General features: G+C 37.3%; 2 protein-coding genes and 1 long non-coding RNA gene across 11 annotated transcripts; 2 read left to right on the top strand and 1 right to left on the bottom strand.

The window, feature by feature from the left end:
* Window positions 1-2,092: 2,092 nt before the first annotated feature.
* Window positions 2,093-5,740, top strand: LOC127901128 (uncharacterized). 4 transcript variants are annotated; one of them, XR_008053232.1, is made up of 7 exons: window positions 2,093-3,056; window positions 3,193-3,302; window positions 3,890-4,040; window positions 4,331-4,455; window positions 4,545-4,635; window positions 4,846-5,480; window positions 5,593-5,740. It is a non-coding gene; the product is annotated as an uncharacterized LOC127901128 (long non-coding RNA). The 4 variants fall into 4 exon arrangements; XR_008053234.1 differs by having other exon boundaries at window positions 2,093-3,302; window positions 4,352-4,455; XR_008053230.1 differs by having other exon boundaries at window positions 2,093-3,302.
* LOC102620268 (hypothetical protein) lies at window positions 5,359-12,243 on the bottom strand. Of its 6 annotated transcripts, XM_006475747.4 has the most exons (4): window positions 12,153-12,243; window positions 11,241-11,991; window positions 10,880-11,152; window positions 5,359-5,885 (listed from the first exon to the last, which is right to left on the bottom strand). In XM_006475747.4, the coding sequence occupies exons 2-4, from the start codon at window positions 11,958-11,960 to the stop codon at window positions 5,748-5,750; spliced, it is 1,131 nt and encodes a 376-aa protein (XP_006475810.1). In that variant the 5' UTR covers window positions 11,961-11,991; window positions 12,153-12,243; the 3' UTR covers window positions 5,359-5,747. The 6 variants fall into 6 exon arrangements, with proteins under 6 accessions (XP_006475810.1, XP_015385076.1, XP_052293363.1 ...); XM_015529590.3 differs by lacking the exon at window positions 12,153-12,243 and having other exon boundaries at window positions 5,359-5,861; window positions 11,241-12,092; XM_052437403.1 differs by lacking the exons at window positions 5,359-5,885; window positions 12,153-12,243 and adding an exon at window positions 8,211-8,481 and having other exon boundaries at window positions 11,241-12,091.
* LOC102624024 (nudix hydrolase 19, chloroplastic) lies at window positions 6,779-10,565 on the top strand. Its single transcript, XM_006476033.4, has 6 exons — window positions 6,779-7,402; window positions 8,103-8,243; window positions 8,368-8,472; window positions 8,889-8,988; window positions 9,817-9,909; window positions 10,009-10,565. The coding sequence occupies exons 1-6, from the start codon at window positions 6,806-6,808 to the stop codon at window positions 10,296-10,298; spliced, it is 1,326 nt and encodes a 441-aa protein (XP_006476096.2). The 5' UTR covers window positions 6,779-6,805; the 3' UTR covers window positions 10,299-10,565.
* Window positions 12,244-12,672: the final 429 nt, after the last annotated feature.

Below are 12,672 nucleotides of genomic sequence, written 5' to 3'. Positions count from 1 at the left end.
TCATATTTAATGAAGCTTCAATGATGAAATCTTCAAGTTCTCAGCAGGTAGAGAACAAGACCAAAGAGGTATTGCAGCAGGTGGAGTTTGATGTAACTTCATATGTACCAGTAAGTTATACATCAAAGAATGGTTCAATTATGGAGGTAACACTTAGAGTTGAAGAAGATGTTGTTTCTTCTGATGTCCCACAAAATGAAGAAACAATTGATAATGTAGATAATGATGATTTTATAGCAACAAGGAGGCCAAGAAGAGAGATAAAGAAACTCAGATGGCTTACTAAAGATATGGTGGTAGTCTATGCACTTCCAGTTATTGATGATGACATCCCCAACACTTTTGGTGAAGTATTAGGCAGCAGTGAAAGTGATCAGTAGAAGTTAGCCATGAAGGAAGAGATGAAAACTCTCTATCAAAACCAGACTTATGAACTTGTAAAGTTACCAAAGGGGAAAAGGGTTATTGGCAATAAATGGGTCTACACCAAAAAGCAAGGATCTCCGAATCAAAAAACTCCTCGATACAAGGTAAGGCTCGTGGCAAAAGGTTTTGCTCAAAAGGAAGGTATTGACTACAATGAAATTTTCTCTCCAATTGTAAAACATACTTACATTCGTATCCTACTTACCTTAGTTGCAGAATATGAGTTAAAGTTGGCTCAATTGGATGTTAAGACGGCATTCTTACATGGAGATTTGGAGGAGGAAATCTATATGATTCAGCCTTGTGGTTTCAGAGTTGCTGGAAAGGAAAATCATGTGTGTAGGTTGATTAAATCTTTGTACGGACTGAAGCAATCGCCAAGGCAGTGATACAAAAGATTTGATCAATTTATACAAGGGCGGAAATTCACCAGAAGTGAACACGATCATTGTGTTTACTTTAGAAGACTACCAGATAAAGTTTTCATCTATTTGTTATTCTATGTCGACGATATGCTTATAGCTTCGAAGAATAGAGATGAGATCGAAAGATTAAAAAAGCAACTGGCTTCTGAGTTCGAGATGAAAGACTTGGGTGATGCACAGAGAATACTTGGAATGGAGATTCGTAGAGACAAGAAGAATGAGAGCGTATGGTTGACTTAAAAGTCTTATTTGAAGAAAGTGCTAGAAAGATTCTATATGGACGACAAAACAAAACCGGTATGTATACTTCTAGCTCATTTTAAATTAAGCTCTTCTTCATGTCCTAGATCTCAAGAGGAGCATGATTACATGGCTCGTGTTCTATATGCTAGTGTTGTGGGTAGTCTTATGTATGCTATGGTATGCACAAGGCCCGATATATCTCAACCAGTGAGCATGGTTAGTAGATACATGCACAATCCGGGTAAAAATCAATGGCTTGCGGTAAAGTAGATTCTCCGATATTTGTATGGGACAGTTGATGTTGGGTTATTGTTAAAAAAGGATTGTGGTCAACAATGTGTTAGGTATTGTGATTCTGATTTCGCTGGAGACCTTGACAAGCGAAGATCAACAACGGACTACGTATTCACATTAGGTGGAGGTCCGGTTAGCTGGAGGTCGATTCTACAATCAACAATTACTTTGTCCACTATGGAAGCAGAGTATATGGCAGCAACTAAGGCTGTAAAAGAAGCTATCTAGTTGAAAGGCTTGTTAAGTGATTTGAGAGTAATCCAGGAGAACATTGCGGTCTTTTGTGATAATCAAAGTGCGATATTCCTTGCGAAGAATCAAACATATCAAGCTCGGACGAAGCACATAGATGTGAAATATCATTATGTGAGATAGATTATCGAGAGCGGTGTTGTGTTGTTAAGAAAGATTGATACCAAAGATAATCCATCAGATATGTTGACGAATGTAGTTTCTGGAGTTAAGTTTCAACATTGCTTGAAACTAATTCAAATCCTTCGATTGTGTTAAGATATGTCATTCGAGAATTTTGAACTATAGTTGGCTTGATCTCAAATTTTGGATACGTAGGCAGTCATAAAGATGCAGCCATTTTGGGGATGATGGCTCGTTGGTAGTCGGCTCAGATTTGAAAAATTTTCACCGAGATGGAGATTTATTGAAGTCAACAAATTGTTGGTTGCACCAACAATTGTAGAGAAGCAAAATCAAAATTGATTTTGTAGCCGAAAAGAAAGAATTGACAAAAGGGATGAATTTGAAAAATTATAATAATTAAAAATTATATTTTTAATTATTTTATTCTTTGTATAGTAATTCATTTCTCCTATAAATAGCTAAGGATTTCATTAATTTGATATCATCCCAAAATTGTTAAGCTTATAAGTTTCTAAGCTTTTGAGAGAAGTGAGAGAAGTGTGTCTGGGGAATTTATCTTTCCTGCAGAGTGTGAGAGTACTGGGTATATTTAGATTTCTGGAAAGTGAGATTCATTACTCAAATATTGTACTCTATTAATTGTTAAATAAACAATTATTCTTTCTTATCTCTGTGAATGTAGGTTTAATTACCGAACCACGTAATTCTTGTGTCATTTATTTTTTTTATAATTATTTGGTGCGCTTGATTTCGCATTCCATGCACAACACTTCAATGTTTCACTACAGGAAGTACTGTATTGCACCGAGAAGGCCGGTGTCACTCATGTCTCAAGGCTGGAGGAGCTCAGGTACGAATACTGTAAACAATTCTTACCATGCGCTCATGCATTTGGGAATGCGGTTCTCTCCCAGTTACCTTTTTTTTTTTGGTTTAGATTGTATAATGCATAAAGTTTGTCAATTTTTTGTTTGACAGGCTATATCAGCTATTTTGTTTAACATACTATTTATGCTTTTGATATGCTTTTTCATTCTAGTGCTTCAATCCCATAAAATGATGCAAGCTTGTGCTAATAACTATGCTGTAGAAAAGGACATGCTCAGATGCAAACTATTTAATAAGTAGTCGTTTATTAAGTGTACAATATTATTGTCTTTTTATATATTTGTTCATTTAATCTCCAATACGGAAGTGTTTTTTTTTTTTTTTTCCATCATTAAATTGGAGGCTGAGAAGATTTTTGGGCCTGGAAATAAGTATGTTACAGCTGCAAAAATGATTCTCCAAGTACGAATGTCTTTGTTATTGCTTATATAGCTACAGTTCTTTCCAGCCATATTAAAGAAAAGTCATGATAAAGTACAAACTGCCCGTCTCTTTCCAATTTAACATGGCTCATTATATGGCATAATCTGCTCAACAGAACAGTGAAGCAATGATTTCAATTGACATGCCTGCTGGCCTTCAGAAGTCTTGGTCATTGCTGATAGATATCCCAGTCCTCTTCATGTAGCTGCAGATTTGCTTTCTCAGGTATTTGATTTCTAGTCTTTCTTATAGTTTTTAGATGGAATTATTTATTATTTCACCCTGATTATTAAGCATGAAGTGACCACAGTTTTGCCTTCTATGTTGTCGAGGCATTTAGAAAAGCTTTGTGACTTTTAGACTTTTTTTATCATTGCAAGAACTATTGCATTAACGGTGCCATAGTTAAGCAACAAGGGAAATTATATAATTTTGAAATTATTATTTTCTCAATAATGAACAAAGTTTTCTTGAAAGAAGAAATTGGTGTGGTTTACACTAGTGCTGATGCAATATTGTTGTCTTTATAGAGCTAGGAGTCACTCTTTTCACTTGAAAGGAAGAGGATATCATGATCTTAGGAATCTACAACTCACTTCACTGAAAGATGTTGACCAGTTTTTCTTTTGTATGCTGATTTTGTCACCCCTCTCATACTGCTTCCTTGTTAGAATTCAATTTCTCAAATTACAAACTCTAGTTGCATAACATATGCATGAATAAGAAATGAGTTTCTCAACTTTTATATTAGTTTCAATAGTTTATGTAACTTGATGTCTCTTCTTCACTTTGGCTGAGCGTGGACCTGACAGTCAAGGCGTCCTAGTAATTGTTGGGGATGGAGTAGATATAAAAGCTATTGAGGAAGAAATCAGGATGCAGTGCCAGAGCCTTCCAAAGTGAGAGCTGGCTTCAAAAGCACTGGGCCACAGTTTCATGGTTTTTGCTCGTGAGATAATGCGGGTTAGTCAAGAATTTCCTTCTTTGTGTTTGTACTTTCAAACTTAGATGAAGTTAATTAGCATAATTCTTGTTATTTTCACTCTTTTTGTAAAGAGCTTAGGATTGAGGAATCCCAGTGTAGGTAGAATAGAATGCTCTTCCTGCACTAATAAGTAAATATTGTAGTACCTTATTATTATATGTAAACTGGCTAATAAATATTGTACTACCCATGCCTGCTTCCTGTTGATGAGACTGCTCTTTTTGTCTTTTGGGTTTTACTTGAAGAAATTTTGTATGTTTTAATTTAGTTATCTGGAACCAAATATCAGTATTGTATCTGAAAACAGTCTTCAACAAAGAACTCAACCTCAAAAGATTAGTGCTAAATACGATAACAGAGACGTCTGGTATCATTTTGAAGAATTCCGAAAAGGTGAAAATCTTAAATCATACATGTTAACATGCGGTGGGTCTTTGAAATTATATTACTTTCAAACGTACCATTGTTATTGGTTCTTTTAGGCGATCACCTTCTCAAATTTATATGCACCTGAGCATCTAATTGTCAGCGCAAAGGATACTGAAAAATGGGAGTCCATCATCGAGAATGCAGGTACAATTCTGAAGTTCTTCCTTTCATCTATCCTTGTTTTTAATGAGCCTTATTTTATGTTTCCTCGCCATCATTAATTGAAGTACTCTGACTATATATTATGATCTGGTATCAAAAAGTGTAGTTGAGACCTCAATGGGCATTTTGTCATCTAAATGTAACTCTAAAAAAGTATTAATAAAAAATAACCGTGCTCAACTGCCATTGCAGGCTCGATGCTTTTTGGAGAATGGACTCCAGAGAGTGTGGGAGATTACACAAGTGGGACAAATCATGTCCTTCCCACATATGGGTAGGCACGGATGTATGGGGGTGTGTCTCTTGATTCCTTCTTGAAATACGTGACAGTGCAATCATTGGCAACCATGGCGGAAATTGAAGGGTTAGAAGCCCACAAGAGAGCGATAACTCTCAGACTACAGGATATTGCAGCCAGACAAGTTTCCTCAATATGAGATGATAAACTATTAACCCTCCAACAACCATATATCTATACCCCAATTTTTCGGATGTCTGCTCTCTTATTTCAATTTCCTGCAAAATTCATGGGGTTGTCAATTGTGCCATCACTGTTGGAGTTTTATCTGCCGTAGCATGATGGAATCTTGTCATTCAAGTGCTATATAGGCTTTGAAGACCAATTGGCTTTTACGTTTCCTCCATTCTTTCAAGTAATTCCTGACTATCCTCGTGGTCAGATGAGGGAACACAGATATTATAAGCTCTTGGAAATACTAACAAATAAAATAAAATAAAAATAGCCTCAACAGCGCTACTACTAGCACAAATGGAAAAGACAAAAGGGAGAGATTTTGACAGATTGATTTCCAAACAACCAAATAAAGGTATGGTACGTTGTTTCTTAGGCTGAACTCAAGGACTTATTCGACATTTTCTGTACACATGAAGTATCATGAAGGCCTTTTCTTGATGAAGCCTCTTTGACTATTGCTTCAGGTGCTTCTTGTGGATTATCCAAGGCCTTGATACTGTTGGAAAGGGATACTGCCCTGAAGACAACTGCAACTAAGGTCCAGCCAATGACATTACCTGAGCCACATCAGATGTTACTCCATCCCATGAGCAGCAATCGGAAGCCTTTTTCCAGGGCATCATCTTTGGGTAGGAATGATCCTCTCCACCACAACTGAAAAAAGAATCTTCCAGAGTTGTTTAAACTGCAGCAATGCAGAACTTTGTTCACGAGGACACTGTTTTGCGGAACTCTGAGAATCCAAGAGCAATGTTAACTGGAGAAAGAAGAATTGATAACACCAAGTTAATTAACAATCCCATTTTTCTGTAAGAAATCATAAGAACAAAAATTATTACAATTTACATGTAAAAGATCAACGGAGGGGTCAGCATAAGTAGAATCCATTTTTCTGATGAACATTAGCTAGCCAAATAATTGAACTGTCAACAACCTCTCATAAATGTGACACAATGATAGCAGGAGTCTCGGCAATCATGGAGTCAGGCCAGTCTATCAAAAATTTAGCCCAAAATCTTGGTCATCCAAAAGGCCAAGAATATATCATCTATCATTTCGTGCAATATTTATAGAGGAAATTTCAATTCAACAGTTCTGAATTTTACTAGTTTGGAAAGATCATCCAGAATATGTGACCAACTTTTAAAATTTCCACAGGTTCGCATGTCGTGTTCTCTCCGAAATACAGCTATCCATTGCAATAAATTCTATACAATATGAGAAAAGATGTAAAAGAAGAACAAGTAGGTGGTTAGATTGACAATTTTAACAATATATCTCTTAATTTGTGTTTGTGTATTAGGGCGTGTGGTGGAGTTAAGAGTGTAGGAACTGAAATAGTAGATGAGAATTGAGATATTTTGTTTGCTTGGTGACATGCCGTTGGTTGATCTGCTCGCAGACTTCACAGAGAAAGTATCTTGTGACTGACGCACGAGCGTTTAAAATAATAAAGCCGTGGCCTGGAGAACTCCAAGTAGGATATAGCTTAACTTATGGTGGCGGGTAAATAATAGAATCAAAGACACATGTCGCTATGTGAAGCTTCCTTAATCCTTAGTCAACAGTCACCAACTAACCGCCCTTTGAATTTGGATCCAACGGTGCTGATTTTATTATTTAAAAAAGCCGCTGTCCCTTTAAGCCCAATCAACCACCCAATGGAACAAGCGAGCCATGCTCTTATTCCTCCCAAGACCTCTCACTTTAACCAGGACTCTTTGTTACGTCACCAGATTTTCAGCAACCATGTCCACAAATTTGCAAACCCAGGCCTTTGCAGGCAACCCTATAAGATCCAAGACCCCTAAATCGACTGACCCATTTTCCCCAACTTCGGCTCTTGAATCACTCAAAACAAGACTTTTAGACAATACCCTTCACTGCCAACCACAAAAACACCATTCATCATTATCATCATCTTCTTCTTCTTCTCCTGATTTCAAGGTCTTGCCTTTCAGAAAGGGCAGGCCTTTGACTTATTCTGGCCCTGGTGAGACGGCGCCGGTTTGGCATCTGGGTTGGATCAGTTTGGGTGATTGCAAGATTTTCTTGGCGAATTCTGGGATTGAGTTGAAGGAAGAGGCTTTGGTTTATCTGGGTTCTCGGTCTGCGGATGATGTGGTTTATTGGGCAATTGATGTGTCTGACGGGGATAGCTTGGCTTCTGAATTCGGTAGTAAACAATTATGCTTTGTGGAGCTGAGGACGCTTATGGTGGCTACTGATTGGGCTGATCAGCGGGCTATGGCTGATTTGGCTATTGCCGGTCATGTAAGTTCCCATGGTGTTTGTTCTTATAGCAATGCTGTGTTCTTTACTGTTGATTTAGTGTATATGTTTCGTAAGAGTTTGGCTTGTCGCAATTGATGGGTGAATTTTGTCTGCGTAAGAGTTTGATTGTTATAACTTTGGTTTATCGGAAAGATAATATCCTTGAACCAAGTTTTCTATCAGTCAATCAACCAGTTGAGGATAAGAATATGATTTAAGTAACTATGAGCTTTTGTTTAAATTATATAATGGATGCTGTTATGGTGCCATTATTGGATAAAAGGGGGGCTTACGTGTTGGGGATGTTTAGGTTACCATCGGATATGTTTTAAGCTTGTGAGGTAGGGTATATGAAGGAGGAGCAATAGTTTAACTTGCGAGGTGATTCAATTATGTTTAATAATTGCATGTTTTTAGGGCATTGGCACATATCGAGCTTTTCGTTGACTCAACTAGAATGAGGTTCTTGTTATCTCTGTTAGGCTATGTTACCAACAGACCTTGTAATCTTCTCTTCCCTATTACTTCACAAGTTCTCATTCAAGTTGTTTGAACGCTCCTATAAAAAAAAATAAGAAAGTTTATATGATTGCTGCTGTGTGCCTTCGCCTTTCAGAATACAGCTAATTTGTTATTCCATTGGATTTGCAATTTTTAATTTCTGAGGATATATTTACATTGGGTTGTGGCATTTAATCAGGCCAGGGCATTACTAGAGTGGCATAATGTATCACGGTTTTGTGGACATTGTGGGGAAAAAACAATCCCTAAGGAAGCTGGGAAACTGAAGCAGTGCTCAAATGCATCGTGCAAAAAGAGGATTTACCCTCGTGTTGATCCAGTATGGTGATTATTACTGTTTTTTTCACTTCTCGCATTTCCTTTCAACTAATTCTACTTTTGGAATTCCCATTCTAGAATACTGACCGCACATTGCTTTTTCTGGCTCGTTTTCCTTGCAACAGGTGGTCATTATGTTGGTCATTGACAGAGAGAATGATCGTGTACTTTTAAGCAGACAATCAAGATTTGTCCCACGAATGTGGAGCTGCATAGCTGGTTTTATAGAGGTATAAATCCTGCCAATTTTAAGTTTGTTAGACAGTGGTAGACAATGCTTTATTTGAAAAAAAAAAAAAGGGTGGTGGCAGTCACTGAGAATATGATTGTCATGTATTTTTCAATTTATTTAAGGGTCCCCTTTTAGACCCGTCACCGAGAGCCTTTTGTCTTTTATTTCTTAAACCATATCTAGAAGCCATGTCTATTTATGCCCTAGAATCTCAATGAAAAAATTTATTTTGTTATTTATGAAATTATGAAGATGAGAAGACTGAAAATCAGCCTTTTTAAAACGAATATATATATAATTTAGTAGAAAAGGCTAACATTATGCCATTAGACTCTTATCTATTCTCTACTTCAAAAGTTCACTCGTACCTGTGTTGAAACTTTTCATCAGTTTAAATTCTGTTCTTGTCCATAGCCTGGAGAAAGCTTAGAAGAAGCAGTGAGGAGAGAAACATGGGAAGAGACTGGCATTGAAGTTGGGGAAGTTGTCTATCATACTTCTCAACCATGGCCAGGTATCAGTTTTGTACATATTGTGTAATGGCCTAAAAGTTTTTTTTTTTTCATCTTATAGTTTGGAGAGTGATAAATGTGAAGTCTGAAGTAGCCTTGATAATTAATTTGTATACATGTAGAATATGTAATATTGGCAGTTCTTTATATGATAAAATTAAACATGTTTTGTTGTACAAACTTTATTTTATAGCCTTAGACGATGTAGGGTGAGCTTGTCTTCTGAACATGTGCAATCATTTTTGCCCCTTGAAGTTGTCAATTGATGTCCCTTTTGGTCTTTCCTCGGCTCTGAAATCCTCTTACTTGAACACACCGTTCCTTATCTACAAAATTATTCCTTTTTTTTTTCATTAAACAATTTTAGCTGAATATTCACAAAGCTTTTCGAGGACAGTATCCCTGAAATCCTCTTACTTTGAACATACCATTCCTTATCTACAAAACTGTTCATTATATGTTATTAAGCAATTTTAGCTGAATATTCACAAAATTTTCTTTGACAGTATCAATCCTTTAAGGTCATGGCTGATTAGATTGTTGCCAACTCTCAGATTATTATTTGGCCTCTATTTTGTTCTGGAAGCATAGAAGTTGAACAATGTAAAAGATTGCTTTTATGGTTACATCTTGTATTTTATTTATCATAAGGGAAAAAAGAGTAGTACTTGTGTTCAAAAGCAAGAATATCTGTGTCTTAAATGAAACATGTGTTACACAGTCTACTTCATATCCTTATGACATACTTTGTCATCCAAATTTCCATGTTTTGCTGTGTCTCTCTTTCTCTGTGTGAATCAACTTACTGATCCTATTTGATTTGTTTTCAGTCGGCCCAAATAGCATGCCATGCCAGTTAATGGTGGGGTTTTACGCATATGCAAAATCGTTTGAGATAAATGTGGATAAAGAAGAGTTAGAAGGTACATAAATTTTTGACTTAAGAGGATTAAAAATTAGCTCAGCACCCCAGTAATCATTCACTTTGGTTTCATTAACTAAGAACTTCTTTGTTTGCTAAGATGCTCGGTGGCACTCTAGAGAAGATGTAAAAAAGGCATTGACGTTTGCTGAATACATTAAGGCACAAAGAACAGCAGCTGCAAAAGTAGAGCAGATGTGCAAGGGAGTTGAGAGAGGACAGAGCTTAGCAGCCGATTTTAATGTAGAAAGTGGGGAACTCGCTCCAATATTTATACCTGGACCTTTTGCAATTGCCCACCACCTGATCTCCTCCTGGGTTTATAAGGATGCGCCAGATGGCGTCCAAGTTCAAACAGCACCATCTAGCACTTCTATGTCAAATTTGTAGCTGTGCCTGGTTTTGCCCTAAAGCAGTTATAAATCTAGAGTTTTTGTTCTTTATCCCCCCCCCCCCCCCCCCCCCCCCCCCCAAAAAAAAAAAGATTGTTACCTTATGATATCTGTTATGTTTGTAATCATTTTTGTTCCTTCGGTGGTAAAAGGTAGTTTGTGGTTAATTCTGCGGAAATGCTAGTGTAACACTTATTATTTTCCTGTTGTCATTGTTTAACAACTTCCAGAAATGTAATTAGAGCTGTTGGGCGTTTTGTTGTTACCTGAATTCCAATGTTCTAAAATAAACCATTGGTGGTGCTTAAAATTTAATCTTCATTGAAAATATGCAATATGATTTCTACTGGCTTAGGCTTTCAAGTGAACTAAGAAAATGTAATATGCGGGGCTATAACCGACGGCCGTGTATGATCTTCTGAATTAAAACATCAGGCTACGCAAAATTAAGTTTGCATAGTGTTTTGTTACCCTCTTCTTGTAAGAAGTAAGAGTCCTTCACTGACACATTCATATAAAACAGGAGGGTTCACTTTTATATAATAGGCAAAACTGTTGCATTTAGGTTGTGTTGCGTACCTTCTTGTTAGATCTTGCCCATGTTACAGTTGACCTGGCCAAAGCATCCATGGGATCAATACATTTCTTAAGAAGAGGATCATCTTTTGGTAAAACACCTTGCATTTCATCTGAACCAATGATCACAGCATTTACAGCCCTGACCAGAAGAAGCTGAATCCCAATTCTTAATAGATTCCGTGCCCCTTCCATGTCCCTATGGTTCAGTGCTTCAATTGTAGGAATTATAACATGTTCCATGGTCGCCTTGTCTGGCAAGACAACTTCAAAGCCCTGCACATACAAGTTTTATGAGGATTATCAGATAACTTAACATTGATGAAATGTTAAATTGACCGAGGGAATAAGCGCTTCACAATACCTGATTCTGTAGTTTCTCTTGATAAAATCCAGCAGATAAGGTGGCATCTGTGGCAAGCACCCCAATCCGCACACCGCTTCCAGCTTCTAATGGTTTCAACTTTGCTTCTTTGAGCTCCTTGGCAACACACTCACCAACATGTAGAAAAGGAATTGAACATCCTTCGGATACATCGCCATGCCAAGCATGTGAAATATGGCAAGGCATAACAATGCAACGGGCACCAGCTTGCTCAAGAAATGCCCTTTTGTGCCGCAAATTCTGGGAAACTGCACCTCGGATATGATCTAGTTGGACAGTTTTAGACTTTAATGAGTGAACGGAAGCATGAAACAGTTCTTCATTTAATGCCGGGTCATTGCAGACGACAAAAGGGGGGCATTCTTCAGCATCTTTTGCGCTATACCACACAAGCTTTCCCAGGAAATTAAGAGTAGAAGAAACAGACACTCCTCCGATGATGCCAATAGTATTTGCTTGGTTGAGCAGAGAATCAGGCGACTTACTTCTCAATAGAGATGCTGCGGCTGAACCTGGAAACTTCCTGGATTCATGTAGACTTCCACTCTCATGAGATTGTCCCAAAAGTGAAGATGACTGTACAACCGCAGAAAGAATTGGCCTTGTTCTAGAGAGAGTCTTGTTAATATATACAGTACTCAGGAAAAAGGGTGGGCAATTTGGTGTTTGCAAAGACATGGATATGCTTCCATCAAACATACTTTAGCTGCTGAGAATGAAGCTGGTTGCTCTGTACAATATAAACCAGCGAATTTCAATACATACACAGGAAAGGAACAGGAGGTATCTCATCAAGCTCCGAAGAGGCTATAGATACAATATAATATAAGTCTATATCACACTGAATGACCAATCACAATTAAGTTGGTGGAAAGAATTTACAAAACTTACCACCCCATTATTCAGCTTCTGCCAATTGCCGTTTGCATTATGTCCGTTTTTCAGTGTAAAGACATATATATCCCTCACCTGGATCAAATTTTATTTAGAGCACTGTACAGAGAGACAGAAATATGAGTATTGTTTATTCCAGTGACGCTGTAATATATAAAATAATAATACTATTCATATTATAATACTGTTTTTTTTGCGATCTTTCTGTTGTTCAAATAACATTTTCCTTTCTTTTTTTTTTTCTCTTAGTAAATATGACAAAGTTGGCACTGGACTCTAGAAATTAATGTCCATAGGTTGGTCAGCACTTAATCATATTATTCATGCTCTATGCCCGTATTATCATGTTGGAGTTCAAATCTGCGGTCCGGGTTTAAATGATGAACAGCTTGTAATATAGACGACAATAAAAACTCACCTTGTTTCGGAAGGAGAGCTTGTGATGGGATATATATATGCTGATCCAATGAGGAGACATGATGTTAGTGGGAGAGCTAATCAGAAAAGGTCTGATAAA

The sequence above is a fragment of the Citrus sinensis genome, chromosome 1 (assembly GCF_022201045.2).
Source record: "Citrus sinensis cultivar Valencia sweet orange chromosome 1, DVS_A1.0, whole genome shotgun sequence".
Classification (NCBI taxonomy): Eukaryota; Viridiplantae; Streptophyta; class Magnoliopsida; order Sapindales; family Rutaceae; genus Citrus; species Citrus sinensis.
Note: the sequence above shows the minus strand (reverse complement) of the source record. Positions and strands in the feature narration are given on the sequence as shown.

Excerpts from the sequence above, each read along its gene's own strand:
- LOC102624024 (XM_006476033.4), top strand. The coding sequence starts at position 6,806 with ATGCTCTTATTCCTCCCAAGACCTCTCACTTTAACCAGGACTCTTTGT. Across the intron at positions 7,403-8,102 it reads ATTTGGCTATTGCCGGTCAT|GCCAGGGCATTACTAGAGTG; the intron begins GTAAGTTCCCAT and ends GCATTTAATCAG. Across the intron at positions 8,244-8,367 it reads TTTACCCTCGTGTTGATCCA|GTGGTCATTATGTTGGTCAT; the intron begins GTATGGTGATTA and ends TCCTTGCAACAG.
- LOC102620268 (XM_006475747.4), bottom strand. The coding sequence starts at position 11,960 with ATGTTTGATGGAAGCATATCCATGTCTTTGCAAACACCAAATTGCCCA. Across the intron at positions 11,153-11,240 it reads AAGAGAAACTACAGAATCAG|GGCTTTGAAGTTGTCTTGCC; the intron begins GTATTGTGAAGC and ends TTGTATGTGCAG. Across the intron at positions 5,886-10,879 it reads GGGCAAGATCTAACAAGAAG|TTAACATTGCTCTTGGATTC; the intron begins GTACGCAACACA and ends TTCTTTCTCCAG.